This window comes from Sebastes fasciatus, chromosome 12 (assembly GCF_043250625.1).
Source record: "Sebastes fasciatus isolate fSebFas1 chromosome 12, fSebFas1.pri, whole genome shotgun sequence".
In the NCBI taxonomy this organism is placed as follows: Eukaryota; Metazoa; Chordata; class Actinopteri; order Perciformes; family Sebastidae; genus Sebastes; species Sebastes fasciatus.
Window position 1 is genome coordinate 14,632,310 of NC_133806.1, and position 27,949 is coordinate 14,660,258.

Here is a 27,949-nt window from a genome sequence, read left to right on the forward strand (position 1 = left end):
GAGGGAGAGAGAGAGGGAGAGAGAGAGTGATCGAGCAAGCGCAGGAGGGAGAGAGGAAAAAAGAGAGAGCACAGGAGAGCAAGAAAAAGAAGCGCTAGAGCCGAGAGAACGAGAGAGTCGCAGGAGGAAGAGGGAGAATGCACGGCGTCTGGGTAACACTTCCACGCTTGTATCCAGGGCCTTTGTGAATACACCATGGGATGCATCGGCTCCAGGACACTGAGTAAGCCCCGCTTCTCTTCCCTCTCTCGCTGCGGACTACAGGGGGGTTTGGGGGGGAGGAGGATGAGGAGGAGGAGGAGGAGGATGGGGGTCTTGCAGGAGCGAGGGAGACTATGTATAGACAGGCTTTGTATATGTGTGTGTGTGTGTGTGTGTGTGTGTGTGTGTGTGTGAGAGGTGTTTGCTTCTCTCTCTGTGCAGTGTAAGTTTTATGGTCACAGAAGCTGTGTAGGCTACACAGTATACAGGCAAGATGTCAGAGACAATATGTGTTAAAATGTGCTACTGTGTGTGTGTGGTTGCATCCCCCCCCACCTCCCTCCATCCCTTGATTTATGATGCTGTTTGGCAGTATGTGTATGTGTGTGAGTAGGAGGCAGAGAGGGATGGAGAGGAGAGAGAGGCGGGAGAGGGAAGCGCTGTGATAGTGCTTGTTTATAGGGCGGTATGGCTTTGGAGAAAGAGGAGAAAGAAACAAGGGATAATGCCATTGTCAGGGGCGTTTGTTATTATTTGCATGAGTAATAGGGATAGAGGGGGATAAATGAACGAGCAGCAAAGGAAGGATTTCAGTGCAGGCGGGCAGGGAGGGAGGAGGGGAGACGGACGGATGGTGATGGAGAGAGAGGGGGAGAGGGAGGGGCGAATACGTGCAGGCGAGGGTGTGTGGGATTGATGGTAGTTTCCAGGTGAGGACCCTCCTGGATAAACCCAGAGATGATATGTTAAGGACTGCTGCTAAGTGGGGAAAGACTGGGAGGGGTTGTATAAATTGTCTTTTTCTGCACGAGTATAGTTCAAATATGTTGCAGTGCAAAGTCAGGTCCCTTATGTCTTAGTATGTAGCATGACTCATGCTCAAAAGGTAAAAATAAACATTTCCTTTGGTGTTTAAATATGAATGAAGCACTAAGCACATCAGGCTCCTAAACATATTCGTGGTGAAGCATCGGTCTGAACGCATATTTTACTCTGAAAAGTGCATAACCTTTCCAGGGGTCATGAATGTCAAAGGCAGGTTACACACAGGAACTCCAGTGTGCTTGTGCACGTTTCCCCCCTTTTATTCAGGGATGTCCTCGACCAAAGCAATTCTTTGTCGAGGGATGCAATTAACGATTATTTTCATAGTCTATTAATCTGTCGATTATTTTCTCAGTTAGTTGTTTGGTCTATAAAATGTCAGAAAATGGGGGAAAATGTCGATCAGTGTTTCCTAAAGCCCAAGACGACGTCCTCAAACGTCTTGTTTTGTCCACAACTCAAAGATATTCAGTTTACTGTCATAGAGGAATAAAGAAACCAGAACATATTCACATTTAAGGAGCTGGAATCAGAGAATTTTGACTCTTTTTTCTTTTAAAAAAAATACTCAAACTGATTAATAAATTATCAAAATAGTTGGCGATTAATTTAATAGTTAACAACTAATCTATTAATCGTTGCAGCTCTATAGTCGACTAATCAATTAGTAGATGTAATCTCCACAACGTCTCACACAAAAGCACCACTTTAAATCTTGTGTTTAGCAGAGATGTGCTCATAAGTTTCTTGGAAATAAGTCATTCAGCATGAAAAAAGCATAAAAAACGACTAGTCGAATAAAGAAATCTTAGTCGACTAAGAGCAAAAAACGACCGATTAGTCGAATTCTAATTCTTGATGAAGAGGATTTAAAATATATCCAGAATAATGCAAGTGCAGAAGAAGGAGTACTACAGTATGTGACACAGTTAGGGATGCAGGTGTGAACTAAATACAGCAGGAACAGTGTTTTACAGCAGCTCAGGTCGTCCAGGTTACAGTATTTGACACAGTGCAGAGCAAGAGAGGAGGTTCGGATCCTCTGTCAACACTCAGGTCAAGACAGGAGACCTTACAAAGCCCAGAGACTCCAGCTGTTATAAGTAATGTGATTGAGGAGGGCAGAAGGCTTTGGAAAGGTGCCACATTAATCTGATTGTGAGCCACTTGAATACTGATGCTCCTTTTTTATACGAGTAATCACAGAAGCTTAAGATTTCAATAAGGCCGGTCCAGTAAAAGCAGTTTCTAATCAGGGATAAGTGATGAAGAGCTGTGATAAAGCAGAAGTACACTGTAGCCTGTCAGTCACATGTAATAGAGCTTGTACATCTACTTAAGGGAATACAAATGTTATGCTAAACTGTGTGCACTGTAATCTGACATGAATGTTTAAATAAACAGTACTTAAGAGAAGGGAAATCAGGCGTTTTCAAGCAGCTTGTGTGCCCGAGTCTGTGATTCTCTTGTAAGCATCCGAATCAGCAGCAGACTACAGGCGTGGTTGTGTTTATCCTAGGTGAGAATGGCTTTAGTATGCGTTATTGATCGGGCTTCTCAACTGCAGTCCACGCTGCCAAGCAGAGATCAACAGGAGGAGCAGTAGGACTGGATCTGTCTCTGTACGGGAGTAGCCCTGATGTATTCTGTCTGCCCTCCGGTAACACTATCTCTCCCAGCTCCATCATATCGGGGAGTGTGCTCCATGGTCGGGCCGTGATATCAGCTTGTACCCACACACTGGTGTAGTATGGCAAACATCATGCCTCTGTGTAATACGTCTGTACCCAGCAGGTTGAGGAAGTACTGCATAGTTTACTTTAGTTTGGATTAGGGGTGGTGAAAAGATCGATACAGCATAGTATCACTATATTTTTTATATAATTTTTTATATAATATTGTATCGATACAAGGACATCAAGTATCAATCTTTTATAGAGTGCTTTTTGTAGGCCAACCACGAAGTTAGCATTGCCCTGGTTCCCTCGACAAAAAGCCAATGGGATTTTTGAAGTGTGAATGCAATCGTCAGAAGTAAAAAGCTAACGTCAGGCTATAAACGACCTACACCACGGTCGCATGAGCGCGAGTATAAACAACAAGGATGTGAAGGCGGACGAGTTGACATTTAGTCTCATTTAGCCACTTGTTAGCAACCGCCATTTTTAAGACACGTAAAAGCTTCAAAATTCATGAGTGGGATTTAATGATGTATTTTATATAGTAGAACAAAACATTAAATTCTCTGCAGCTTGTGTTAACCACAGACCTTATTTCAGGCCTCTAACTAAAAACCCATTCAAAAAACCCATTGTCCTCCAGACAAGGGACCTGGAAGTGCTAAAATGATAACTCATGTCTTGATTTTAGGCCACATTCCTGTAACACTCTATTATATAAACTATTAATATTGCAAATACAAATTAAACTTTTTGCTAACAATTGCCTTTTCAGTCCAATAGATGGTGCTGTTTTTTCTTTCTGGTGCGGTCATGGGTAAAGTCAGCGGGATTGGCAGGAAGTTAATCAAAACAAAGATGGAGACTTCGGAGAGAGAAATCAGAAATGTGCCATCCGCGTTTCAATCAAATCTCTGGACTTATTTTGGATGTTTTAACAAGGAAGGGAAGATGGACATGGACATAACACATGCGATTTGCAAGGAGTGTAGTATGAAAATAAAATACTCTATGAATAAGAGGGCTCACCTCACACGTCACCATCCAGATAGCATTAACCGTTGACGGCTAAGCCAATGTTGACTGAACACACTTTGCTTGACAAAGCTAACTTCCAATTCTGTGCGAGAAAAGAAAATAATACAATCCATCACACTTCATGATCTGCGTCCATACAATGTTGTGGAAAACGAAGGCTTTTGTAACATAAATCACAATATATTTTATCGCAAAACGCATATCGCAAAATGTTTAAAATTGCAATGAGATCGTATCGTGACTTAAGTGTCGTGATAATATTGTATTGTGGGGCCTCGGGTGAATCCCACCCTATTTTGGATGTCATAGGGGATGTGACACATAAGAATCTATAATGGCATCTTTTTAGTAGTAGCAATACTCATAGAAACCTGCATTATCCCCTGTAGGGACAACTCTTTACCCTACATATCACTTGTTATTAGAGGTCTGGTGGTTTGAATTGATTTAAACAGAAAGCCCCAGACATAAAAAACTCTAGGCCAAAAAAGCAGCATCATGGCAAAATGTTGCAGACAGTGATACATGTAGGCAGTGAGGATTCATACTGTAGGTGTGTGTGAGTTTGCAGCTGTTAATTCAGACCCAGTTGGAAAATGAGGGCTGACATAAATACCAGGGTTGTTCACTTTCACCTTCAGCAGTATAAATCGGTTTCTCTGCCAATAAAAAGGTTCAGTCTACAAAGAATCAACTGAAAATACCTTCCTTATCATTTTGGGTTAAGTTTTAAAGTAGAGCTGTCCTCGACCAAAGAAATACTTCCTACGTCTAACACTCATACGATTTTGTCGACTAATCAATTAGTTCATTTAATCGACACCGAGACCAATATGGCCAAAATCTTCTATCACGATATATGTCATTTCATATCTTGATAACAATATATATCACAATATAGCATGTTGTTCTGGTAATTCAATAACAGTTTATATGACATAACCACATGGTAAAGCTTATTTTTGTATACTCCTGTGTGAATTAAATACTTAATAAATGAAAAGTACTGAGTATTTTCTAATTTTAAGAACTTGAGTGCCCAATGAACAAAACAATTTTACGTGAAATTATAGAGAAAAAACAAATAACTACAGGCCTATAATACAACAGACATATTTATATAGTTTTGACGATATATATCGTCATATTGCCCAGCCTCAATCAACAGATCTGTAAAACTGAGTTTCTCCACAAAGAATCACACAAAAGCACCACTTTAGATATTTTGTGTACTGGAAATGTGCTCATATGTTTCTTGGAAATAAGTCATTCAGCATGAAAAAAGCATAAAAAAATGACTAATTGACTGAAGAAATCTTAGTCGATGAAGACCAAAACGACTGATTAGTCGACTAAGCGACTAAAGGGTGCATCCCTGCTTTAAACTGACCGGTTTAACATTATGCTCTAGCCGAGCTGCCCCTCACCACCACTGTTACCAGTTCAGGTGAAGACACACAGTGATGTACAGCAGATGAGATGTCTGCATCCATCATCCCTTTCAGAGAGCAAAAGGCCTTGAGAGGCCGTCGATGGGGAGGTGCACATTATTCTTCTTCACGTCATCAGCGAGGAGAAGGCAGTGAGATCTACTGCAAAATAACTATAGACTGTATTTCTGTCAGTGACTCAGCTCGTGTGTATGCAGTACACAGCTTATGTATGCTTCACTGAGAGCAAATTTCCACCGCTGCACAGCTGTGTTGTTAAGTGTCAAACACAGTGTTCGTAATTCTGTTACAGAGACCATGATGCCGATCACATTTGTAGATGTAGTGTTGATAATGCTATTACCTATAATTGTGCTAAAAGCATACCTATCAGAAGCATTTTCTCTGTATCCAGTTACCAGGTCACACTTTACCTGCGAGTGCTGCTGGAATCATTAATCACTCTATAATTTAGGGCATTGTGTGCAGTGTGAAGATAACGGCTATGGGTCAGGCTGCAGTGGTGAAATTATAGATATGAATGTGGGACATCATGACAACTCTCACCTGTCTGTGCTGCCTCTAAGCAAACTCTCTTTTCACTTTCTTCAATTTAGATTTAAGTTTTAAGATGCCACACCACTGACTGGTTCAATAAGCACTATTATGTTTGTGTGTTTATGTGTTTACGTGTATCTACTGACTGAAATGTGTTTGTAGTACAGAGTATCTAAAGTATCTAGTGCTGAAAGCTGGCATCAAATGTTTGCTCATATTCATAATCTTGTTTGCTTGTTATTTGATCAGATAGTTCCTGACTTCAATCAAAATGTTGCCCATTAGGCTATGTAATATAGGTAATGTTATTGTAATTGTTAAATGAAAAAAGGGATTGTAGTAAATCATTATTTGAAGCAAATCATGTTTCTATTTCTCACAATATTGTAAAAAAAAAAAAAAAGGATCATTGTGGTATCATACAACTCATTTCAAAAGATCTCAAACAGTACCCAGCTTGAGTGTCTGTGTGTGTGTCTGTAGGCTCACGCTTGTATGTATGTGTTCATGCATGGATCTGTGAATGACCTCAAGTTTACATCCGCCTCTTATATGATCGCGCTCTTGCTGCTATATTTATATGTGCGTAGGCCCATGTGTGGGTGTGAATATAGGCTCATTCCAGATGAGCCAGGCTTCCGCAGAATCGATCACCAGCGATTAGTATCATGTTGTGCAATGAAGGTTTAATCTGTTGATAAACATATCTTGTGTGGTTGCAAAAAATTAGGGCTGTCGACGAAATCTTAGTCGACTAACACTCATACGATTTTATAAACTAATCGATTAGGTGATTTAATCGACAGATCTGTAAAACTGAGTTTCTCCATAAACAATCACACAAAAGCACCACTTTAAATCTGGTGTTTACCAGAGATGTGCTCATAAGTTTCTTGGAAATAAGTCATTCAGCAAGAAAAAAGCAAAAAAAAACAGACTGAAGAAATCTTAGTCGACTAAAGCTGGGGACACACCAACCAGACATCAGAGAACTAGCGGCAATGAAGGCCGCCTGTTGAGTCGCCTCACGTCGCCTTTGTTTTGGCCGACAAGCTGCATTTGAACACACCGCAAAGACTACAGCTGACGGCCAGTTAGCACGGATGTTCTGCGCCTGCGTGAGAGGAAATAACTCTCCACACCGGCAGGTGGCGGTAGTCTGTATTCGTCGATCAAAAAAGGAAACTAGAAGACTGAAGACTGAGGACGGTGGATATACAAGCTGTTGTTATGATACGTACATGAAACAAATCAGCGTTTGCCGACCGTTTTCACACCACTCTCACTCACCACTTAGCTTCATGCCAGATGGCCATGTCTTTGTTAAAACATCCGTGTATTTGAACGATCAGATGAGATGAAATGCAAAATGAAAAGAGCCTTCTGTGTTTTTCCTCTTGACTTTACTGTTGGTTTGCTTTCTTCACTTCTATTTCTCTTCTCGTGCACTGATTCGTTTAAGCTGAACAGCCAATCAGAGTGATTTCTCTCACAGACGGGTGCCGCTGCCGATTCAACATGCTGAATCGGCCGAAAAAACTAGGCAGACAAACGCTCACCGACGGCCCCAAACTGTCCGCCGGCCGACTGCCAGCTTGGTGTGTCACGGCCTTTAGTTTTGACAACAACCACCATGTTTTGCAGAAAATCCTAATTATCTGTGTAACAAATATAATTAATCTGAATGTGGTCCGCAAACTACAGGTAGCCTGAAGATGGATCTAACAGGATGTAACTATTTCTGTGACTTCCTGTGTATTCTTTCCCCGGCTGCTGCCGCCTGATCTCGTCTACTCTCCAGGCGCAGCCTGTAATACAGGCACCACTGTTGCTTCACCACTTTGGCCCATCACTCTGTTTTTGCTACTGCATTACAGAGAGGGATTACCCTGTCATTAAATTTAAAACATCCTACCCGCTAACACCATACAGACATTCAGCACACAACTGACATCGTGTCCTGCGTTTGCCAGTTTGCAGTGTGCCTGTAAACTGGTAAACCTGGCGGACTGAGGTGGAGGCTGATTGATTGGCTTCTGTCCAAGCTGAAAAGCCTTGCATACATGAACACATTCAAGGTGAATGACTCAGTGATGTAGTGCCTCAGAGACAAGGGTGGACCTGATGACCCTTACCTGTGTGGGTGTGTGTCAGCATATAGGCCTATGTGTGTAATATACACCCAAGGACTCCCATGTAGCATATATAGCAGCATAGGGTCTTTTAACTACAGATTTATGGGAGTGCCTCTCTCTACTGTGTGCTATTATGGTTTGCCTTGTCACTGGATGCCTGGTTACAAGCCATATGGGAGGGGAATTGATTAAAATGCATGTGTGTGTGTGTGTGTATACGTGTGTTCGCCCTTGTACATATCATTTTCAACCTGTACGTGAATGTGGCAGATCAGAAATCAGAGGCGTGTGTGTGGGCACATGATGGCAGGCGTTTCTGCAAACAATGTGACTCAGCCACAGTGTGTGTTATGAAATTGAAACATAATGCTGTGAAAGAGAGAATCTCATCTTTACAATTTGATCCATGTGTGTTTGTGTGAATTTATGTGCATTTTGTGGATGCACTCAGCATTAGTGCGCAACCACTAGCGCTGGTTGTCTCGGTGTTATCTGCAGCATGCTACTAACCACTTCAGTGCTGATAAAGAAATAAAGGCCATGTTCTCAAAGAGGGGAAGACTCCTTTGAATACCAAGGAGCAAGAAAATAAAGATGTCCTGCTGTATGCATAACTGGTTGATTACCTCCGCCTCTGCAGGTTTTCTTCCTTTCATCTAAACAGATTCGGATGACAGCATGTTTTCCGTTTCAGGTCCAAATATTCATTATATATTTAGCAGGCCATTAGGATGTTTATGGAAGTGATCAAGTTGATGATGCTGGGCTGCAGCTGCCTGTGCAAAGACGCTGTTGATTTTTTAGGTACCACAGTCAGAGCACCAATGACTGCTGTAACCTATTTACCCTGTATCAGTGATGGAGATCTGCACAGGATGGCAGCCACATTCATGCTTTAACAGATTAATGAGGCGTGCCGATGACAGGGGCATGTAGATCGGGAATGCCATTTCACCAGGCTAATAGCAGTAACTCATGCTGTGCTCGAGTGCCTGTTTAAGTGTATGTCAGAGCGCCTGCATGTGTGTGAAGATTACGTCCTAAGTAGTGCTTCGAAGCTTCGACCATTGCCATGGTATTCAACCTCTAAATCCGTATTTGAATATTTTGTTTTTTTTATTATACAAGTATGTAATAATAATGTATGAATCCCAAAATAGCCCATGAAATAATGAATAATCTCACAACATTATTCATTATTCATATTATTCATATATTATTCTCAGACGGATATCGCTAGTTGTGTGTAGAGGTGCATGTGTGTACAGTAGCGCGGCGGCAGCACTGTCCCGGGCACTGAAACAGGGGAGACGGAGACGGACAGACAGACAGACAGACAGACAGACAGACAGACAGAAGAACATGTCAGCCTGCTGAGCTGTGCCACGAAGCTTCGAATACCATCGAATATTTCTCACCGAAGCTTTGAAGCCCAAAAAATCGTATTCGGGACAGCCCTGGTCGTGAGACACACTCAGCTCAATTTTCCTCGACCAAGCTCTCCCAACCATCTGGGCTCTGGTGCTCAGCTGTGTTCCTGCTGAACTCTGAAGCTCAGTAACCCGACATCTGCACGTATCGCTGCAAGAGGGCTGCCATCCAAGCCGGTGCCCCATCGTGGCAACCAGCCCTACTGCAGCTGTCATGGTAAACAAGCACCAAGCCCCCCTGGTTCCTCTGCGTTATTGCCGCAGGGCACTGGGAGTACAAAAAAGACAGATGACTCTCAAATGCTTCCCCACTTCAGCGGGAGCCGTCAAGCCACTCCAGTCAGAGCTGGAGTTGACAGTGCAGCCGCTGCAGATCTGTGGTCGTTCGTTACGCACGGCCGGCAGCGCTGCTCCCTCTTTTTTTCTCCTCCATCTCCCCGCCCTTCCTCCCTCCCTGACTCCTTCTCGCTCCTTCTCCTCGGCTGAGCTAAGCCCGGCTCCCCTATGACCGCAGGGGGGTATCCAGCGCTGCACCGCTGTGTGTGTGCGGGGGAGGAGGGAGAGAGCCAGGGGAAGAAAAGCTGGCTCAGAGCTCTGGTCATGTGCTCTGTTGTTGTTGCTGCTTCCTCAAGGAGGGATCCTGCCTGCTTTCTCGCAAGCAGAATTACGCATTCGCTTACTGCGCTGCTGAGAGCTCAAGAGCATCACCTACCCGGGTGCAGAAACACACAGCATGCCATGGCTTAAGAAACCACTGAGATCCTGGCTAATGACCACTGACCCATCATCTATACACATATTCTGAGACCTATAAACAACTCTGACTAATATAGACATCCAAACCCTCGTGGCTCACTTCACAAATAGCACATGCTTTGATGTAATCTCATATGAGGCACTATTATATATACATACAGCTACGAAGGTACACACACTGTGCTGAATGTTTCTGGTCCATTGCTGTGTAAAGGCTGGAGGGCTTCCCAGTGGTAGTTTACTGCTGCAGTCCAGAAAACTCTTGAGCCATATTGTGATTGATGTGTGAGTGTGTGTGTGTGTGGGTGGGGGACTGCTAATCTACTGATTGGCCAAAGGAGGCTGAAGGATGCAGAGGGGAGAAAGCTAAAGAAAGCGAGAGAAACAGAGGAAGAGAGGGAGTGTCATTGTGTGTGTCCCTATTATACTGTATATGTTGCTGTAGGCCTGATGGATGTGTGTGTGCATATGTGATCATGTACAGTTTGTGTATGCAGGGCAGATTTTTAACCCAGATGGGGAAAGAAATCTGGGACACTCCCTCCCGCCCAGGCAGAAAACGAGACATCTCTCTGTCTAACTGATATCAGCCCATAAGTAACCACCTCACACCGCACTCCTCAGTGCCAAAAAATCAACCTCGCCTGACTAAATCCTTCTGAGGTCACACAGAGTTCATTTTTAATAGTGAAAGTAACGCTTGAATATAAATGTGTCCACCCTCTCTGACAATGACAAGTCCTGATGCAAAGTAGTTTCTTTATTTCTACAGTTTGGGTAAGGTGACCACCAGCTGATCCAGAGTAGTTCTGCTGCTTTCTTTTACAGGAACACTTTGTTCACGCTTATACAGTTTAATATCAAAAAGGTGGATTTGCAGCAGAGCAGGATGTACCGTCAACAGCTGCTGTTTGTGCCCTTAAACACCGCTTAGACTGTAAAAACAATAAATGGCAGTGTGGCTGGCATTTGTTGGAACTGGGGCTGTGATTTGCCCTTCAATGGTAGGTTGCTTGAAGTAAAGTAGCCTATATTATGTTTCCTAAATTGAATTTCACAGGAAGAAATATATTCAATATGAAACGCTGTTATTCTTTTGGTGCTTTCAAATGGGGTCGTGTTTACCGTGTTCACGAGAAGAGTTCATATGAACGCCCCCCTCTCGTGGTATTCACGACCTCGTAAGTGGAATGTTTCTGAAAGCTCAGAGTTCACGAGTTGTGAAGTGTTTGTTGACGATGTCAGAAATGGTTAAAAGTAAATTCTTCAGTGCATAATAAGTGAATATATTGTAATTTTAGTCATTTATTGTTTTTCTTCGTAATTGTATAATATGTCTGAGGAAAATGTTGATATTCCCAACAGCCTCATCTTTTTCCTCTGTCATTATGCCTTTGCATTTACCGCATTAGTTACCCACCTGACAGTAACGTTAATATTGTCTCTGCTTAGCAGCGGTGTTCTCATGACTTAACCACTTGAATGCCAAACATATTGAGTACACGACTTCCCATGTTGTAAACACAAACTCACGAGTTTCATTTGAAGGCCCATTTGCATATTTACCTGCATAGAAACCAGCTGTTTGCTCCTCCAATATCAATGGAAAAGACCCCAAATGCTAGTAGGCCTATGTGTAATGTTTTACTGTCAGGCCCTCAACATCAGGTTGGCTCACTATTTTACATCAGTCGAGCACTGAAAAACTGACACCTCTTGAAGCTGAGCGTCCCCGGGTAACGTTACCCGCAACGTTAACGTTAATGTGCAACAAACATGTTTAACATGTAGCAACATATACATCCTGCATATCCACATAACGGGAAGAGGCTCGGCTAAAAGCTCATGATAACCATTTTTATCCAAATGAAACACAATTCCAACACTAAGCAACAAACTGCAAAAACACGCCAACAGTGCATGCGCGCCTAGTGGTGCTAGAATAGCACTGCTAGTGAAGAAGAGAAAAAATAAACATCACTTTTTACAACCATAACCATAAGCTATGTCTTACGTTTGCTGTTTCGTGATCAAAAGTTGTATTCAAGGGCATTTCACTGCTACTCCAATGTCTCTGGATCATTTTTGTGTCGATTCCAGTCAGCCGTCTTCATGTATTCTAACATGGGGTCTATGGGGATTGACTCGCTTTTGGAGCCAGCCTCAAGTGGCCATTTGAGGAACTGCAGTTTTAGGCACCTCCGCGTTTGCCGCTTGGTGAAAACACAATCTATGTCTCCACCTGGTGGATGAATCGGGGTACTGTACTCATCTTCAAAGCAAAGCCAAAAACAGCTGTAGGCCGGCCTATTTAGATGGAATTAATACCTATGTGACATGTAAATGAAATGAAATGCTGAGAAAAATCCAAATGGCGCAGACTCTTCCTGTAAACGGTCATGTCTTAAACTCAACGGCAGTTACGCCACCAATTTGTAAGACAAGTTTTGTGTCTGTGACTAGGAAATTGACTTTGACATATAAAAACGGTGGAGTGTCCCTTTAAGGTAAATTTACCCTGCTGGTAATGTACAGCTATTTATACATGCAGGAACTTCATGTGCCTTCTGTGTGTGTCCAGAGGTATTTAGGGAAAAACAAGGAACACTAACTATAGTCGGACTACACAAAGTGGGTTGAGGGAAACTGGGTCGAGCTAACCAGGAAATAAAACACTCGATCACTCCTGGACGTTAACGCCAGATGTGTTAAAGATCACAGACTGATGATATATAATGGTACTTGTACAATCTTTACAACACTGAAATGAGGCGAGCCCTGGTTTAGGTACTCTATTAACTGTACAAATGAAGCGAGGTGGTCCTGATTTGTAGTTGGCACACCCTTCTCTGCATGCAAGTAAAGAGGGTCAATTTCTGGAATGAAGTCTGTCCCTCGTCTCCTGCCCTCGCAGTGATCTGATGCGACTGGATGGAGTTCAGAGGGAAGGGTAATATCTGAGAGCCCAACAGAGACAGAGTGGAGCTGATGTTTCTGAATCACTGGGTCAGTGGGTCACAGACATCACTGGACATCCAGAGAGCCAACAACTCTCTGTGTTTCCTCAGAGCTGCCGAGGAATCGCTCATGATTGCCAAATGCAGCTGTGAAAAACGTGATTGGCTCAGCAGCACCCATGCAAACACACAGAGACACGCAGAGTGCTGATGCAGGAGTGAGCCCCTCTGAGAGTTGCTCACTCAGACCCTCTGATACAGAGAGCAGGCACCTAGAGACCAAAGCTGTGTTTAAACTCCATTACCAGTACAGTCTCTCTAATTAAACCAGTGTTGTAATTAGGATTTGGACGGCCAGGAAAGAGGAGGGATAATAACGTTCATTTATCCAACAGAGAGCGTCTATTTCGGATGACTCCCATCTACAGCGTGCTGGCTGGATGGGTTCGTGTATGATCTGCCACTGACTCTTTGTAGTGCTTTATTAAGTGAAATGCAAGCGTCATTTACATGTAGAAGATGTTCATTAAGGAGAGAAAGACTTGAACTAGAGAACTAGACTCCATCGGAGAGATAGTAAAGCCTGCAGGTAGTTGATGGAAACTCTTTTGAATCTCCTGGACATCCTAGAGGTCATGGTGGTGATGGGGAAGTGGTGGGTTGGTGACCTTAGAACTGTGAATGTAAATAAATCAGAGTTAAAGCTGCAGTGGGTAGAATTGTTTTTATAAAACGGTTACGGGTAACTTGCTAGATTTAAAAAACCTGACCCAGTTTGGTCATTAGTTTGGTGTTTTTATTTTATTATTTTAGTTTTTATGCTGTTTTGTGTTTTTAGAGTGTGTTTACTGTTGTTGATGTATTTTTTTTAAATTTTTATTATGACTCGGCTACCCTATGAAACTATCTTAGTATAAATTATTGTTAAGGGGAGAGATAGTTTGTGTGTGTGTGTGTGTGTTTGCTGTTGTTTTCATGGGGAGTGTTGTTGAAATGTTTTTCAAAATAAAAGGGAAAAAAACAATCATGAATGTAGAGACTTTGACATTACGGGAAACGGAAAGTGCCACAAATGATGCACCTGTAGAAGACTACACATGAGAAAAGATCTTCCTGATTGAACTTTAGCCAAAGCTTTATGGATGATATGAATACTTAGTGAAGATTTAATGGAGTTAAATTAATTCCCCTCCTCTCTTCTCTCTCTCTCTGTTCTCTCTTCCTTTACCCTGCTCTCAGCGGGAGACGGTGGTGTGCCAATCCAGAAGGATGGCGAGCAGGTATGTCTCCAGCTGGCTCACCCCTCTAGTTGACTTCCTCTGACAGTGGACTGTTGCCACTCCACCTGAGGAACCAACATGGCTGCTGATATAAAAACCAGTTTCACAGGCAGCTACATGATGAGCTGCAGCAGCTCACCCCACTGGCTCTCTGTAACTCAAGGTGCTTCTGCTAGTAGATTTAGTTAAGTAGCCCACACACGTCAATGTCAGTCGCTGAACTTCTTCCACTACACCTCCCCGGCCATGAGACGGAGCGGCGTAGCTGGAAGACTGAACAATCATTGCTGTTGCTATATGACGTCTGTTGCTTGATGTCCATCAGACAGAGTCACTGCTCAGTGCTGGTTCAAAGCAAAACAGCAGAAGCATCACTCTCTCTTTCCCTGACTTCTTACACACCATTATGATATCCTTTTACCGCTCCTCTCCTGCTGCTTTACTGATCCCGTGCTCTAAAACTGATCCCTCTGAGACGGGACACAGCAGTGGGAACCATTTTGGACTAAAATGTGGAGAACTCTACTTCTTCACCAAATGCACTGTGGACTGATTCCATCATTTATTTATGCATCGAGACCCAGAATGCCCTTCAGTCCTACGGAGAGGAAAATAACAACCACCCTCCCCCTCACGCACGCACGCACGCACGCACACACACACACACACACACACACACACACACACACACACACACACACATCAGCGTTGTCAGGGCTATTGGAAGCAACATAGGGAAAGCTGCTTCTAGGGGCCCGGCTCTACCACTCAAGTGTGTTAAATCTCTCATCAGACCCAGATCCTGTGGAGGGAGAGGAAGCGAAAAGAGAAGGAGCAAAAGATAGAATTACAAGAAAAAGAAGGAGTGAAAAGAGGCTGATATCGATTAACATGAGCTATCTGGATACACGCTGCTGCATGATGGAGATAGTGAACACCACCCTGGTTGTCGCTTCCTCATTATGTCATTAAGCATTAAATATCCTGGTCTTTACATTCAACAGTCTGCTGACCAGCGGTGATAAGTAGGCTACATTGTTTTGAGGCACTGGTACTAATGTAGGGAGAGAAGGCATGAAGCTAGAGGAATAGTTTGACATTTTGGACAATACATTTATTCGCTTTATGCAAAGAATTAGATGGGAGAATTGATAGGTTACCACTCTCCGGTGAGCTAAGCTCAGCATAAAGACTGGAAACAGGGGGAAACAGCTAGCCTGGCTCTGTCCAAAGCGTGCAAAATCTGCCAACTATCTAAAGCTCACTAATTAACATGCTACAGTATATCTTGTTTGTTTAATCTGTACAAAAACTGAAGTGGAAAAACATTATGGTTTTACAGGGTTTAAATGCCAGACTTTTTGTGTTACACCGAAATCTCACCATTTCTGACGGCTGTTGTCAGAAAATGTGACCCCACTGTACCTGTGTAATAAATGAGGACAATACGTGACAGAAAACACATAAAACTAAATTGTTAAAAAACATAAATATATTTTAATATTGTTACTTTAAAGATATATTCACAAAACTCTAAAAGAAAAGCAAAAGATACAGTTTACAGTGGGATCACATCTCCTGACGACAGCCATCAGAAACGGTGACCTTGGGTGTTGCTGGCTCTCTGATGGGAGGCGGATTTTGTTAACTTTGGAGAGTCAGGCTAGCTGTTTCCCCCTGTTTCTAGTGTTTGTGCTGAGCTAAGCTAGCCAGCTGCTGGTTCCAGCTTTAAATTACAAACTAGAGTGATATATCATCCGATTCTAAGCAAGAAAGTAAATTAGCATATCTCCCAAAATGTCAAACTATTCCTTTATCGGAGTACTTCTTCCATCACTGCTGTTTACAATGCAGGGTTTCAAATACATAAGAATGGAGACGCAGCTAGGAAATATGATGAATTAATTCTAAGAAAAATAAAATTGGAAAGGATATCTGTGTTATAAATGTTTGAGACCAGTGAGATTTTTCCAGTTTTGTTTATTTACTAATTTATCTCTGCTCAACCTCGACTGTGCAGATGATCGACAGGAAGGTGAAAACATTTCAGCACAGCCACTAACCCACCAGTGTCTAGTTAGTGTCTGATAGAGAGGAATGGTGTGCTGCTTATCTGCTTTGTCCCCAGCATCTGCCCACACACACACACGCACACACACACACACACACCCTCCCCTCCCTCCCGATAGCCCCCCAGTCCCCTGTCTATCTGCAGCATCAGATACCGTTCTGACATCTCACTCACACTCCGCTGGCTTTCACTGTTTTTGGCAGCACATGTAACCAGAGAGGAGACCCATTCATCCGTAGCGTATTCACTCTGCTATACATAACTAAACAAATATACTGATCCCTGTTTAATCCCCTCCCTTCTCCCTGTCATTCCGGTCCTTGACTTTTTGCCTTCTTTGGAAAATCCTGTGTATCTGTCTCTCCCATCCCGTCTCTTAATTTCTCTTCCTCTGCATGTCCGATGTGCAATCCCTCCCTCTGTCTCTCCGTCTCTCCCATTTCCCCTCCCATGCACGTCAATGTTCCCTCTGTCCTGTCACTCTCTTACTCTTTCCCGCTCCTTCTTTCCCCATCTCTCCCTCCTCCTATTTCTCTTCCTCAGCATGGACCTTCAGAATTTTCATGGGAAGGAATCAATGTAAGTGTTGTGACACCATTCCTTCGTCTATACTACTTTTCTTCTTCCTCTATCTATTTGTTTCTTTCACCTGATTTGATTTAACTCACCCTTTAGCCATGAGCTCCTCACGACCCCCCTCCTCCACCTTCGGCCTGACAGTTGGTCTCTTTCGGTTTATGGTGCACGGTAGTGAGCACAAGCAGACCTATCGGTGCAGAATAATAAAAGTATACTTGGAATCAGGATGAATGCAGATTGTATTGTTTTGTATTAACCCAACATCTCCATCACTTCTCTCTACTCACCCCTCTCCAACACACACTGTCTCGGTGTCTTTGTGTGTCACACTTCCCATACTCCACCCTTTTTTCCTTCCTCCTCCATCCATCCCTCTTCTCCCCCTCTAGTTGTCTATGGAAGACACCACGTCAATCCTGCCTAGGCTCAAGAGGAACTCAAACGCCTACGGCATCGGGGCTCTGGCTAAGTCTTCTCTGTCAGGTGTGTCAGGTGTGTGTCTGTGCTGTAAAAACTGGTAAACCGACCCCATGTTGGCTCGGCCCTCAGCGGGCGCTGGAGTCAGCATGGTACCCGAAGCGGGTTCCCATGTATCACTTCCTTTCCACGCTGTGATAACACCCGTCAATGGCTCCTCCTGAGTCATTGATGGAATGAATTCAGCTGAACACACACAGACACACGCTCACATAGTGCATCATCACACAGCTTGTTGCTCTAAGAAAAGGTGAGTGGGAAGTGTAGTTTTCTGTGTTAAGTGTTGTCTTAAATAAGTATTAGTATGGATGGTTTAATCCAGCTGCAGTTTATTTGAGTGCAATGAGATGTAATACAGGGCAGTGAAGTGCAGTGCAGCAGTGGTACAGATTTGTCCTGTAATATATTCCTATAATTTATTCATTAATCTCATCTCCATGCGCCACCATCAGAGAGAATCAAACAACCAGGGATTTACAGTACGTGTCATCATGTGTGGGTCACATGAAATACGGAGCGCAGATATCAGCTGGTGTCAGCATGGTATAGCAGGAAATGAGGTTCTTCTTTAAAAGATGCTCTGCAAGTTCTCAGACAGACAGCGAAAGGAGAAAGAGAGCAGCTTTCTGCTTAGCCAGCGCAGCTTAGCAGAGGTGTGAAAGCTATTATGTCAACAAGCCAACCTCTCATTACTCATGCCACACAGCCACGTCACCCCTATTAACCTATTCCATCCCATGATGCACCTGTGTCAGATGAGACACATCCATTCCCTCCTCTCCTTCTCGTAGCCCGTACAGATGATGGCTTAGTCTCATTAAACACTTGAATGTCACCCCCACAACCCTTCGTCATTTAGCTATTCTCATAATCCATGTTCATGAAGACCCTCATTAAATTACAGGCATTTCCATAGTAGGATTGGACTGACAATGTGTTTCTATACTGGTGTGTCTTTGTTGAAGCTGCCAATATTCAATATTTTCAAAAAATGACCAATTCTGTGCTCCAAACATCCCAGAGATATTCGACAAAACTATCATCATAAATATTTATACAGTATATACTTAAAAGGTGCTAACTTCGATATCCAGAGCATTAATATAGCAGCAAACAACTATTTGCTATGTAAAGATATAGAGGAGTAATGTCTACCTGAGCAGAGAATGAAGCCCTCCCTCTGTGTGTGTTGTAATCTGAGCTTCTCTGTCCTTAGTTGACAGCCGTGGTGGCTGTGCGTGCTTTTAGTGCATGTTTGCGTATGTGAGCATGCCTCACTTGCTAACTCATGGGCCGCTGCTCTGTACTGCTCTCATTCGGCGGTCACAGCTGATAACGCCGTCACGACCGGCATCGTCATCGCAGAAGTGTAGCGCCCGGCTTCTGGTTCCCCCTCAGATAAACACTGTTAGCTCTGTCAGCACTTTTGCCGTTGTTTGCACTTTTAGCACTGCTAGCCACCGGCTCGTCGTCACCATATAGAGAGCCGTTGAGAGGCAATAGAAACGCTCCCAGTCCCGTATTCAGCACCTTTATTATTATTTAGCCAAATGCAAGAGTGGGAGCATTTTTATTGTGACGGCTAACACTGAAAACAACCTCAACACTAATGAAAGAGGTAACAGTGTTAACCTGGGGGGGAACCGGAGGGTGGGTGCTACGCTTCCACAGTGGGGCCGTTGGTCGGGATGGCGTCATCAGCTGTAACCACCGTAGAGCAGTGCAGGATGCAGCCGTGAGTTAGCCAATGGGGCACACACATATGCACAAACATGCACTAAAAGCACGTGCGGTCTGCCGGGGGATGTCAACACAGCAAGTAGAAGCTCCGATTACAAAATACACAGAGGGAGAGAGACTTCATCCTCTGCTCAGGTAGACATTACTCCTCTATATCTTTACATAGCAAATAGTTGTTTGCTGCTATATTAATGCTTTGAATATCTTATAGAGCATCTTTAACCACTTCCAGTCAGCCTCTATGGTAATTATCAATCATACAGTATAGATGAAATGAATACAATTTAAATATGATGATGAAATATTAAATAAATGGCATAATATTTGAGGAGACTGTCCAGTTACATCCTCCCACTCCAGTTCAGTCTAACCCTACTGGATATCCATAGTTTCATCAGTCATCACAGCATCCCTGACCATACAACAATAACACACTTGATGATAACACTGTTACCTTCTGTCTTTCTCTCCCCTTTCTTTCCGTTTGTCCATCTACCACTTCACCTCCAAACAACACACCTGCTGCTTCACTTCCTTCTCCAACTCCCCTCAACCCCTCTGCATCAACCTCCAATCCCATCCTCCCTCCCGCCTCTCTCCACTTCACAACAAGCAGTTAGTCGCACCATGAAGGAAAGAGTGACCAAACCAACAGGCATGGCCCAGGGTCGGGTCGCTCACATGATCGAATGGCAGAACTGGGGCATGACGACGGTGGGTTCGGGGGGACCCCAGCCCCGCATCACTACCCAGGAGCGGGAGAAGGAGCGGCGGCTGGAGAGCGACGCATACAGTGACCTTAGTGAGGGAGAGAAGGAGGCTCGTTTCACTGCAGGTTGGCAACACACACAGAGCCTGATAAACTGTCATCAGCAGAATTATTGTGGGATTTCGGGATATTCAGATAATGAAATATAATGCAGGTCCTCACAGTGATCCTGGCTTGTCCTTTGAATCCTGACCTCAGGTCTCCTGCAGCAGTTTGCGATCTCAGAGGCAACACTTATGGCCTGGACATCACTGGATGGAGATAGTCCGCGGTCGGGATCAAACATGGGCAGTGTGGCTCATCTGAGTGAGGTCAACCAGGAGAGCATCACCAGTCGAGGTAAAGGACTACAAAGGACTACAAATATGACTGCAGCTGAAACTCAAAGTAGCTTGTGTTGCAGAACAATCTCACATAAAAGCAAAGCTTGTGTGTAAGCTAGATGTTATTTTAAAAAAGGATTAACAATATATTACAAGAAAATTTGTCATACAGCAGTTGTGAAGGACGTATTAAGATGTTACTAAAGTAATTGTAACGGTGGTGAGCACTGTCGCCTCACAGCAAGAAGGTCACAGTTCGATCTCTGGTTTGGGCAGGGCCTTTCTGTGCGGAGTTTGCATGTTCTCCCTGGGTTCGGGTTTCCTCCGGGTTCTCGAGTTTCCTCCCACCACAAAAACATATATCCCCACTCCGGGTCCTGTGAATGGGAGGCTTGCATCAGGAAGGGAATCCAGCGTAAATCTATGCCAAATCAAATATGCGAATCATAAAATCAGATCTCAGATGACCCGCTGTGGCGACCCCTAACGGCAGCAGCTGAAAGACGAACACCAACAACTTAAAGGGACTGTTTGTAACGTCTTACACGTATATCCGGGTCGGTGTCCCATGCGCGCTCGCGTGTGGTTATGCTGTGCTTGCTCACATTCACGTAGCGCGTGCACACTGGCGAGCGCAAGCAACAAGACACTGACTTTCGTTGACTTAACGGCCACATGTGTCGCTGTTACAACCAATTTCTGATTCTTACAAACAGTCCCTTTAAGTAATTGTAAAAAATAATCAATTAAAAGTTAAAGTAAAGCAGTTTTATCAGCAAATGGTACTTAAAGTTCAAAGTATAGGTTGTGCTGCAGAATGACCCGTGTCAGTGTTATTATATTATATAAATATCACTTATGTACAGTGCTTGAGTAAATGTACTTACTTACTTTCCACCACTGGCATACAGGATATAATGTATATATTTAATGAAATAATGCATAATAGTGTATATTTAATATAGGTTATAATATAAGTCAGCAGGCAGCATTAAAACAGATGTGTGTCGATGTGAGTGTTTGTGTGGATGCAGGTAAGCAGCTCGCTGTATAACATGTGTCATGTTGCTTAGTAATGAGAACATACTGTTCGCTCTCCTCTCTCCAGGCTGGAGGGGAAGCTCATTATTAATTTCACATTTCCATCATGGACTGTTGGAAGGTAAACTCAGACACGCTGCATCTGTATAAATAAGGATTTAGGACATTTTATTCCACTTCTCATGAAGTGAGAGGTGCATTATAATGAGTGCGTTGTTGTTGTAAGATAAACCTCCTTAAGGATATGACGCTTCATTAATGCATTTGCATCAAATTGTCTATTTTTTTAGTCAAATAAACTCTTAGCACACGGTGAAAATGTGTTGCTGTGTTTACTCTTGGGCCCAATTTATAGCTTTCCTCTTGAGAGATAGATAAACTGCACAAAATCAAGAGTGCGTCTGCATTATACAGTTTGACACAAGCGATGAATCAACCGTGGACGGTGTGCCAGTGTTCAAACTGTATTCAGTACATCTAGGAGAGCTTCTGTCATAACACTTATTCAGCCAATGTGGAGATTTGTTCTGCAGTGAGTGAGTTTTTTTTATTTAGCTCCCAGTCAAACCTCCTTTTTCTGTTCAGCAGGCCAAATCAAAGCCAGAAAGCAAACTGATTTAGTCTGCTGCACTTCAAACTCTTCTTAATTGTATGATAACAGCTGGAACCAGATTACCGAAACTCAATTAAAGGTCCAATTGTTGTTCACTAGAGGAGGGATTTTTAGCAACTTAAGCTGAAATAAATGCTGATGTTTTACTATGATTTGTTTGGGGGTTAGTTCTTGCAAAGTTCCGAGTTAAAACCAAACAATCAGCAGCACATTTCTTGATGTTATGAAGATTATATGATCAGGATGATTCAGTCTATTGTGCTTTTTGCAACTATAAAATGTGACCAAAAACATGTCAAATGTTACCATTACCTCTAATAACAGCTGCTGCCTTTTTCATCCTTTCCAGATCAGATATTGCACCACTCCTCAGCAGAGGTGTGGCCTCACACATATGTCGCTCAGGGCCACTACTGCCTCTCCTCCTCTGATGCCTGGGAGCCCATCAACAACGATCTCTCCGGCGTGGCGTCTCCCCCTGCTGGCTCCTACATTATGGGGTCTGCTGATGGGTACGACGGACAGGCTCGCTTCCTGTCACAGCCGCAGCCGCAGCAGTACACTCTCCAGCAGCAGAATCAGCTACAGCAGCTGCAGCAGATCCAACAGATCCAGCACTACCAGCAACAGCAGCTCCTGCAGTATCAGCAGCAACAGGTGGAGTGACACTTCTGTGGGTGTAGCCCCTGTGAGATAGTAGATGGAGTTGAAGTTTAGTATGTGAGCATGTTTACTATTGCTCTAAGTCACTCCAATAATGCACAAACCTGAGCAGACCCAAAGAATCAGGAGTTTGTGTCAAAATATGGTCACTGTCAAATTTGGGTTATTTTCATTTTGCAACACATGATACTTTTTGTAAGATACGATACGACACGACACGACACGACACGACAAGATTGCGATATGATATGATATAAGATAAGATAAGGATACGATAACATTACGATATGATGCGATACGATACGATATGATACGATACGATAAGATAAGGATATGATAAAATTCCGATAAGATTACGATACGATACGATACGATACGATACGATACGATACGATACGATACGATCCAGGTCCATATTTTCTTATAATTTAATAGAAAGAAAGAAAATGTTACTCTAAACTAAAGGTGCTGTGTGTAGGATTCGGTGGCATCTAGTGGTGAGGTTGCCAATTGCAACCAACTGAAACCTCTCCATTGTGCCAAGCGTGTAGGACAACTACTGTGGCCGACGCTAAAATATGAATGTCCCTATCTAGAGCCAGTGTTTGGTTTGTCATTACTGCCAAGCAGGTGAAATATAGAGTGATATTGTGGTTTTAGCTGACGTGTGTTGAGCGATGCTCGTTCATGTCTATGTAGAGCGAGCACAAGCGCGAGCGCGAGCACAAGCGCGAGCGCGAGCGCGAGCAACAGGATGCTGACTTCGTTGACTTAACGGCCACAGGTGTTGCTGTAACAAGCATTTCTGATTCTAACAAACAGTCCCTTTAAATGGAGCATTGCTTTCCAGTAATTGATTTCGAGAGTAAATTATTTTTAGAAATCATAACTTCAGCACAACTATCAAAAACACTAGTTCTTGCTTTAAACTGCAAGTCGGAGGCAGAATGAAATGATAGGCCTGAATCTCTGTGCACAAAGAAAAGCAGTATTGATCCCTGTCATAGTCAGAAAGAGGAATACTGTAAACCGTTTGCTGTCTCGTCTTCCTAAACTATTTTCTTGGCTTTGTATATTTTCTCAAACTGCTCGATGCTGTGTCACCTCTGACATGGAGAGATCTCATCTCTGCCTCTAACTCTTCCCCCTCACCCTGTCTCTAGTCTCTGGAGCAACGGCTGCACAGCGCCAACCAGTCTTTGCATTCGACGCCCAACAGCACCATCCACAGCCTGGTCCATCCCGCTCACCCGCCGCTGGTGGATCTGTGGAACACGGGGCAGATGGAGGTCTATCAGACGGACATCGGAGGCTACATGGGTGTGGCGGCGGTGGTGGAGCCGAGCCTCTGTGTTCCCTCTGGAGAAGAGATGGGAACGGAGCACTCCCCGCTGCTGGAGCAGCAGGAGGAGGACGAGGTCAAGGTGAGGTGAACGCAGGGTTAGATTACATAAAATTATATCCTCAGGGTTTAATATTTGAAGCACTGTAAAAGATCAGTGCTTTTATTCTATTAACTACAAATCATGAATCATTCTTTATTTTTCAAATGACCTCACAAGTTTTACAGATTTATTTCTAATCATCGAAGCATGATTAGTTGATTAATTAATTAGTCAATCTCTATTTTCAGCTTCTCAAATGTGAGGAATTGGTGCTTTTTTCACACATTAATCACATAATCAAAGAGAGTACTAGATAAATCCATAATGTAAAAAGGTCGTTAGCTGCAGCAGTAGTAAGTGAGCAATCAGTCACCTTTACCTTTTGCGAAAAGTGACGTAATTGTCACGTAATAACAGGGACTGGTTTGAAAATCCTGTTTAATTGGTGTCTTGCAGGGAACTCTTGCTTCCAGAAACCTCTTTAAAGGGGCGCTCACTGTGTTATAACAGTTGGATAATGTCTTTTGTGGCTCTGGAGGGAGCTTTCCAAAGTACAGGAAATATAACCCAATTGTTAGCAGAAAGCCTGCTACAGGGTTTGAAAGAACAGGACATTTATGATAAATGCATTGCATTATGGGTATTGTAGGATAAAGAGTTTTTGGAGCTCGACCCGTACTAGGAACTAAACATCCAGCCCATTCTCGTTCCCAGGGAGTCAAATACAGACGCTTTGTCACGGCCATCAGCGTTCGATACCGCTGCACAAGGCACCCTATAGCGCCGGTATGAGACGCACAGGGTGTTCCATAAACTACAATATAAACCCATCCACGGCAACAGTAAACGCTCAGAGAAAGTGCTGTGGTGACGTAGTATAACGAGCGAAAGAGACACAACGGGCAGGTGGGAGGGGAGATGGACGGGTCCAACAACACAAAGCTTTCATCCAGGAGAACGCTGTTTGTTTCACTTTACAATCAGCTGTTCGTTGGTGTCCCGTGTTCACAACGTTAAGTTTCATTTTCGCTGTACAAACGTAGTCATTTTAAGTCCAACCATGTTGTTTTTTCCTAAACCTAACTGAGTGGTTTTGTTGCCTAAACCTAAGCAAGTGTTTTTGTTTAATTCACAACATTAATGGTATAATATGTAACCGTTGTCGGTTGCTGTTTGTCAACACACCGCATTCAAAGTTGGCCACCCCTATAGAGTGACTGAACAGAGAGAGCGGTGATAGTGAGAAAAAAGCTGCAAATCGGAGAAATGAAACGTTAAATTTTTTGATTGTTTCCCGCTGGCTACGTTCTAAAACACACAACTAACTGCACAACCCTGCGGGAAGGTGCCACGTTGTTGGAAATTGAATGAAAGCATGCAGGCTTCCTGGCTGTGGCTCAGTGATGCTCTCATCAAACTACAGACACACACTGATCATAGCTGCACTCACAGCCCAGAGAGGAGCAGGGGGAGCACTGTAACACATGCACATAATAACACAACCCATTCTCATCTGTGAAATAGGTCCGCTTTGTATCTAACAGATTAAAGGGGGAGGTTGTGCTTTGGTATCAGAAGCCGAGGAGCGTGACAAAGCAGCGATATTTGACCACCTGAACGGGCTGCATACCCTGCAGGCTGTTATTGGCTGGGGGTTTCACCCCCGCGTGGGGCCTAAAGGCTGTTTGCAGACGCCCAGCAGCGTCCAGAGTAGAGCAAAATAATAAGAAAAGAGAAAATACAGGCAGAGAGCAGGGTCTCTGCAGAAGCAGACACCGCCACACACTCCTAGTGGGGCCTGAGTGATGATTGAGAGGGATTATTTTTCTATCATTCTATACATTGATTTTAGTTAATTCTTGCATATTATACCTTTAAGCATGTGTTTACTGCAACAGTCAAGCATAGGGGTCTGACAAAGTGTCAGTATGTGACGAGTTGGGATGAGAACGTGTTGAAAAATCAGGATGTCTCAGACGTCTGTTGCTTCGATTATGACTGCTGTGATTGTGACTTTCTTTTTTTTTTTTAAACCTGTTTCTTGCGAGTCCCCCAACTTTATGGAAATGCATAAAGCTTTTAAACAGCTGGCTCAGCATCTTGAACGCTGAAGCTTCCTGCACGCACCAACAAGAAACAGTTTGTGACTATTTAACAACCCACAATAATAGCCTAAATTTCCATCATGGTCAACTAAATGTCCACTGTGACGGATTTACCATTTCAAGCAAATCTTTCACAGTTGGTCTTTATACTCTGCTGGTTGCCTGAAAGATGGGAAATCAGTCTTTAAATTGTTGGAAGTCAGTTGGCAGTAATATAAATCATATAAAACTTGCAGTTAATGGTAAAAATGTATGGACCATTACTGTTTACTGAACCTTCTGTGTGTCTCCGTCTGTCCTGGTCAGGAGGACGAGATGACACTGTGCATGGAGCCAGAGTTCGCCTCGTTGACTCCGCCCACGCAACAAGGGGATGCCTCTGGTGGCAGTAGTCCGGGGCAACCGCCGGCTGAGCCAATCACAGAGCGGAAGTCCTCCGATGTCACCTCCAGCTTCGTGCAGACGAGAGAGGAGAAGGAGGAGGAGGAGGGGCAGGGGCAGGGGCCAGCCGCTTCCATGGCAACCAACTGAGTACCTGGATGTCAAGAGACTCCTTATTACAAACTGACTGGGGAGTCAGCGAGGAAAGAACATAATAATACAATATATATCTATTAATCTGTTCCTTTTCAGGTATCAAAAACTTTTTGGTTGAGAGATGAACTCTACAAAAATGGTGAAAAACAGATTTGGAGGTGGACTCACAATGAGCTGATGCAACAAAGGACACCTATTTCTTTGTAAGCCTTACATCCCAAAGGTAACTGAAGAGGAGTGAGGACGGAGAAGCTGAAGAAGAGGAGGAGAAGGAGGAGACACTTTCACCAGGAAAATGACAACCACGTTGACATGAAGAGGAGGGGAAAGGAAACATGCATGCTTTTTATGAAGACAAGCAACTCGACCCTGTCATCGTCTTACAATAATAATGAAAATCTATCATAATAAAACATTATAATAAGAATAATTTTGTAATAAAGCAAAAAAAGGAACAAATCTATGTATAAGTGTATGATAAGATATAATGGTTTTCCTGTGGGAGAACTACTCTGTTTACAGCTGTTACTCAACATGTTAGATAGCGTTTAATCAGATTAATTTCCCTGTTGCATCAAACACATGCAGTAAACTTTAGGAAATGGCAACCCAGATAATTTCACGTGTAATTAAAAGTCAGCGTTTCAGTGAAATGCAGATTAACCCTCTAAAATAATGACGTTGTGGCACCAGGGTGCCCGAGGCACAACCCAGGGACAGGCCTGTCCTGCTGACTGCACACACTTCAAACTGCACAGATAAGGATTGTACTGTAAGATAGTGTGCTTCCTACTGTTTCTCTGTATGCATGTTTCTTCAGAGCACTATGGAGTACCTGTATCATACAGCACTGTATAGACTTTGCACTGAACCAGAGTATCCCAGGTGGGGCCGCAGTGGGCCTGCGGTGAGAGGAATAAAAGACAGAGCTGCATAAGCGAATCTCTTTTTGCACTGATGCAATCCAACAGATCAGAGGTTGCCTTTGAACTGTTGACGTTCCCACTCTGACAACCAAAACCGAGCCACTTGACAACACAAACCCTCAACTGCTTTTTTTTTTTTTTTTCATAGACGTAGTCGAGGATGATAACCACTATTTAAATGTACTGGAAGACGGATGGCAGTACATGAGCGTTTGTTTTGTTTTTGATGTGTCCTCGCGGTCCACGTGGAGAGAGAGTCTTTCTTAAGAAACAAAAGATAAACAAGTCTTTCAAAACGTGTGGGATGAAGCTGTTGGAAATGGATTCACTGCTGGCTCCACCACTACACACACATACACACACACACAGAAAACACACACACCCACACACAGAAAACACACAGATATCTAAATTGTAACCAGCAATAGACA

At 43.4% G+C, this 27,949-nt stretch overlaps 1 protein-coding gene across 4 annotated transcripts; it reads left to right on the forward strand.

Moving 5' to 3' along the window:
- Window positions 1-27,891, forward strand: fam131bb (family with sequence similarity 131 member Bb). Of its 4 annotated transcripts, none has more exons than XM_074653350.1 (9): window positions 1-223; window positions 14,249-14,289; window positions 16,904-16,939; window positions 17,329-17,422; window positions 19,773-19,991; window positions 20,124-20,264; window positions 22,252-22,559; window positions 23,729-23,989; window positions 26,362-27,891. In XM_074653350.1, exons 1-9 carry the CDS (start codon window positions 196-198, stop codon window positions 26,584-26,586), a joined length of 1,353 nt encoding a protein of 450 aa, XP_074509451.1. In that variant the 5' UTR covers window positions 1-195; the 3' UTR covers window positions 26,587-27,891. The 4 variants fall into 4 exon arrangements, with proteins under 4 accessions (XP_074509451.1, XP_074509453.1, XP_074509449.1 ...); XM_074653348.1 differs by having other exon boundaries at window positions 3-223; window positions 17,329-17,431; XM_074653352.1 differs by lacking the exon at window positions 16,904-16,939 and having other exon boundaries at window positions 2-223.
- Window positions 27,892-27,949: the final 58 nt, after the last annotated feature.

Excerpts from the sequence above, each read along its gene's own strand:
- fam131bb (XM_074653348.1), top strand. The coding sequence starts at position 196 with ATGGGATGCATCGGCTCCAGGACACTGA. Across the intron at positions 224-14,248 it reads CATCGGCTCCAGGACACTGA|CGGGAGACGGTGGTGTGCCA; the intron begins GTAAGCCCCGCT and ends CCCTGCTCTCAG. Across the intron at positions 22,560-23,728 it reads TGCAGTATCAGCAGCAACAG|TCTCTGGAGCAACGGCTGCA; the intron begins GTGGAGTGACAC and ends CCCTGTCTCTAG.